At 35.9% G+C, this 4,891-nt stretch overlaps 1 protein-coding gene across 1 annotated transcript in view; it reads right to left on the reverse strand.

Annotated features, from left to right (window-relative positions):
- Positions 1-4,891, reverse strand: part of EML6 (echinoderm microtubule associated protein like 6) — a 255,683-nt gene that overhangs the window by 146,690 nt on the left and 104,102 nt on the right. The window contains exon 4 of the mRNA XM_012649839.1: positions 4,504-4,572. Coding sequence (XP_012505293.1) covers positions 4,504-4,572 — 69 coding nt within the window. The remainder of the gene's footprint in view (positions 1-4,503; positions 4,573-4,891) is intronic.

Here is a 4,891-nt window from a genome sequence, read left to right on the forward strand (position 1 = left end):
TGAAGCCTACTTAAATTTGTTACAGGTTTATTTGTAAACAAAATTAATAAAGGATGGCTGGGTGGACATTTGCAGATTCTTCCATTTGAAGTAAAAATGTTTGTATTTGCTTAGGAAAAAAATGCCCAAGTCTGCTAAAACAATTAAATTTAACAGGATAAGTAGCTTCTAGTGTTTTAAAGTTCCAGAATTTTATCTATCTCTGCTTTTAGAATTAACTAATTAAAAGTTAGAGTTAACCAAGGATGGAAAGAAATGAAGAATTTGGAGAATTCTACCAGTTAAGCAGCTAATCTAGTTAGAACCCAATAAATGTATTATTCTTTTGGAAAAAAGTTAAGCCAAGACAGATCATTAAAGACATAATTTCTCAGTGGAAAGAGCTCTACAGAGGGAGCCAGAGGCTGAGTTTAAATCTTACCTCTGTGCCACCATTTTTTGTGATCCTAGAAAATAGGGAAAGAAATTAATAATGTTGTGTCCCTGTTGGCTCCATACACTGTTTACCGTAACAGTCTTAATGAATACAGGAGGGTAGTGATCTGTGTGTATTTTTTGTTGTGGGGCGAGGGAGAAGTAATTCAGCCTCAGGGAGAATAAATAGTTTGCCCACAGTCAAGTAGAGGGAAGCAGAATTCGGATTCAAAGTCAAATAACCCCCTTGGGTTTGGCCTCAGCTTCCTCACTGTGGAATGTGCCAGGTGAGGGTCCCAGACTTCTAGAAAGCCACCACAGCCTGATAGAAACCAGGCTCACGAGCTCACGAGTTTCTTCCCTTGTAGCTGAAAGAACTACTCAGTGTTTCAGCATATTTTAGGCTGATCAGAAAGATCGTGTTGGCAGATATATATCTTTGATTAATAGAAGAGTGTTAAGGGGACTATTAATTAATGGCTATTTTGTGGCCAAAATCTTTCAAAGTATTTGTTCCTTTAAAAATAAGATTATGAAATAGGTTCTTTGGTGATGAAAACATTGGCAATCCTGGAACATACCACGAGCCATGGGCTTTTCCACCTCCCCAGTCCCATGATTCCAAGGTGACCACTGCCTCCCTATTAACTCTCCACTGGAGTGCAACCCCTCCACTTAGGCCCTGCTGCCTCCCAATCCCTTCCTACCACACTCGCCCACCCACCCGGGCTCAGCTTAAACAACATGCCCTTCCTGAGACAATCTGCCTCTATGCCAGCTGGCATCTCTCCTTTATCGATACAGGTTTTTGGTTTTTGCCTTTCTTACAGAATGTTCTGTTTTCATTACTAAACCTCAAGAAAATTGAAAAAAGCGTTTTTTGTTCCTTCACACAGCATAAACTCAAATATTAAATTTAATGAATTTGTCTTTCAGGTATAACGCATAGGAGGAGGAGCCTCCAACTGCTGCTAAAAGCAAAAAGTACCTATATTTCAGCAGACATTTCCTCAGGTTAAGAAACAAAAACAGGTCTTTGTACAAGGATTATAAAACACGTATGAAGCCCTAAAGTGCTGGTAGGATATGTTATACCTTTCAGTAGCAGAACCTCTAGACCTATTTTTGTCTTTTCATTATTTTATTTTAGAAGTATTGTTATCAAATAATTTTTAAATAAAATATAAAAGGCAAAAATTTTAAGTTGTCCACGAACTCACTACCCAGAGATAACTGTTTAACATTTGGGGATATATTTCCAATATATTTCCCACATAAAAATGTACTTTTAAAGGAAAAAGAGAGAGAAAACCAAAGCCAACGATGGGGCTTAGAAAACAGCACCCCAAAGTGAAGGCCTCAGAAGCAAAAGTTTTCCTCTGATCTCCTGTCCTCCTCCCAGTCCCACTCTCCCCCCATGGCTAGCCATAGAAACTAGAATCCCTCTTGCCCAAGGTAGGTCCTAGAAACCAGAACTCCTTTTCCAAAAGCCAGCCATAAAACCTAAAATTATTCTGTGTAAAAACTGGCCATAAATAAATTATCTGACCTACCTTGTTTGACTGCAAGGTCTCCAATTCCAGAAAGGGTCCTGCCCCACACCAGAAGGAAGGAATACATGCTCAGAGAGGCCAGGAAGAATCTAGACAGACAGGCCTTGCTGGGTTCCCCCACTTAGCCTGTTAGCATTAGATCATACCCTTTTTGTCCAATCACATTTCTATATAACTGTCCACACTTTATTGAAACTATGCATAAAAATGAACGATTTCCCCTGTATCTTTATTCTGAATGCTCCTGTGTATACACATTAAGTAAGTGTGTATGTCTTTTCTCCTATTAATGATCTGCCTCATGTCAGTGATTTTTCAGTGAACCTTTAGGGGGCCAACGGCTTTGTTCCCCCACTACAGATCTGCCTTCAGCCCCCAAAGTAGATTGTAAACTTTCCCACTTGAAACAGATCTTGAATATGTCCCAATATCATTAACCACCTAAAACATAACTTATGATTGTATAGTATTTCATATGAATATACCATATTTTATTTAAATATCCAGGGATAGTTAAGTGGTTTCAGGTTTTCTTCTGTTTGTTTTCATTTGGTATTGATAAGTTACTCGATGAATCAGCTCTTTGATAAATTCCAAGATGGATAGATATTGCCAGATTTCTGGACTAGAAGACCATATCCATTAACCCGCCTCTACCAACAAGGTTTGAGAGCACTCAGTCACTAAATCCTTGCCAACACTGGATACATTTTAATAATTTTAATAGATTAAAAATGTTATTCTAAAATTTATGTTAATTACTAATGATTTAATATTTTCATGTCTCTTGGCCAACATGTTTCTATTTTTGTCAGCTATCTATGTTCTTTGTCTATTCTACCAATTTGCTAAAGGTCTTTACATTTCAACAACCACCCAGTGTCTACTATGTCTGTTGCTTATACTTTTGCTAGTTTGCGGTTGTTCTCTTATTGTGGGAGAGGAGGCATTACATAGAATGTTTTAATGTTTATATAGTTGAATCAGTATTCTCCGTTATCATTTGATTTTACATTCAGAAAGGGCTTTCTCCAACTTGAGCAGTTAAACAGTTGCCTATATATTTCTCTAGTTATAGTTTTTAAAACATTTACCTGATTAATTCAGAGACTTTTAGTGCATAGTATGAAGTAATAACATAAGTTTTTCCCCCAAATCAATTGTTCTAGTGCTTGCTAGTTAGAGATTCCATCATATTCTAAGTTGTCATACATATTAAGGTCTATTTATCAGCTTCTTAAAATTCATTTGTTTCTTCCTTATTCCAGTCTTATGCCATTTTAATTATTTTAACTTCTAATATGCTTGAGTGAATAGTGGTGCATATTCCCCTTCATTATTTTTTTTATCCCAAAGTTCTTAGTTATTCTCATTCTTCATGCTTCCAGATTAATTTAGAATAATTAAAAGGAAAATTCTGTCAGGGAACAACAAAAGTAATAGGGATTTTAATTGAATTTGTAACAAATATAAATTTGGAGAGAAATGATACATTTGCAAATTTTAGACATTATGTACAGAATCAAGATTGTCACTCTATTTAAGTATTCTTTTATATTCCTCTGTAAAGTTTTGTAACATTCTTTAGACAAGTCTTGCATATTTCTTGTTATATTTGTTTCTGAGCATTTTATCATCTGTCCCTTTTTAACTACCAAGTAGGAATAATAAGAATCATGAAAAACTAGACCAAAAGAAGAACAAAAGAACTGGGAAACAGGAGGGGCTAGTTGGAGAAGTTACATAGATATCTACCTTGCTTGTATAGAAATGTACCAGTTTTGTACTAGCAGAGATCAATGCACGCGCTATGCAAGCAGGTAATCCTTACACACTTATTTGTGGACTTTAACTTATATTATTTACAATTCTATAGACAGAAGATCCTAAGACATATATTTCATAGTTCAGGAAAAATTTTTGCTATGTCAGAGCAAAGGATATTGTTGATGCTGTTAATTTTGCTTCTTATGAACAAAACAGGAAGCAGCAAATGTGGGCAAGTTTGGGCTATGAAGACTACAGGAAGATGGGCATTTAAAACCAAAGGCCCAGATAGGTTTGTACTGTATATTCCTCTATTTCTATGTAAAGCACATCCTATTTCTATGTAAAGCACATCCTATTTCTATGTAGGCACCTTTCTTCTAAGGGAACATATCAACATGTCAGAGTTTTTACATGCAATATATGCAGATATGCATTATAATGCAAAAACTTAATTCACAACATTAAAATCAGAACTGTTTTAAAATATGCAAAGTCATGAAGTAGGAGTCTTCACTTTAGTATTTAGTTAACATAAAGTTTCCTTTTCAGCTGCCTGCTGAGCACTTCATTTGACTGTTCTTTGCATCTCTAAAAGAGCCCCACCAGCTGATGTTAGCTTGCTTCAGGATTAGAGAAACAGGTAAGAGGGCTCTACATTTAAGAAAAAGGCGAAGTCAAGCAGTCTGTGAACAACAAATCTACATGAACACCTAAAATTCTTTTTATACATGGTACCAAAAAAAATTTTTTTAAGTTACTACTTTACCTTTATATGTTTTACTCCACAGCTAACCACTCTGTTTGGCTGATATGGATCCCAGGAAATATCAAAAATCTGTTAAAAAAAAATTAAAAGTTGCCATGTTGATCATTTATGTTCTTGCCTTCTTCCAAGTACCAGTCCAATTGCCAAGACTCTACCTGAACACTTAGAACACAATGCTACCTGCACAGAATGAAAATGGAAGATTTGCCTCCTGGGAATGAGTCAGACACTGCTAACACACACTTTATGACCTCATGTCTACTTACCCTAGGCCTGAGTAGAAAGAGAATTAACCGCAATCATCGAGAACAAACTGGTCTGAGGTAAACAAATTGACAATTTAGGATAAATTTTAATTAAACTTTATATAACTCTCCACAGTGTTAAC

This window comes from Propithecus coquereli, unplaced genomic scaffold (assembly GCF_000956105.1).
Source record: "Propithecus coquereli isolate 6110/MARCELLA unplaced genomic scaffold, Pcoq_1.0 Scaffold305, whole genome shotgun sequence".
NCBI lineage: Eukaryota > Metazoa > Chordata > Mammalia > Primates > Indriidae > Propithecus > Propithecus coquereli.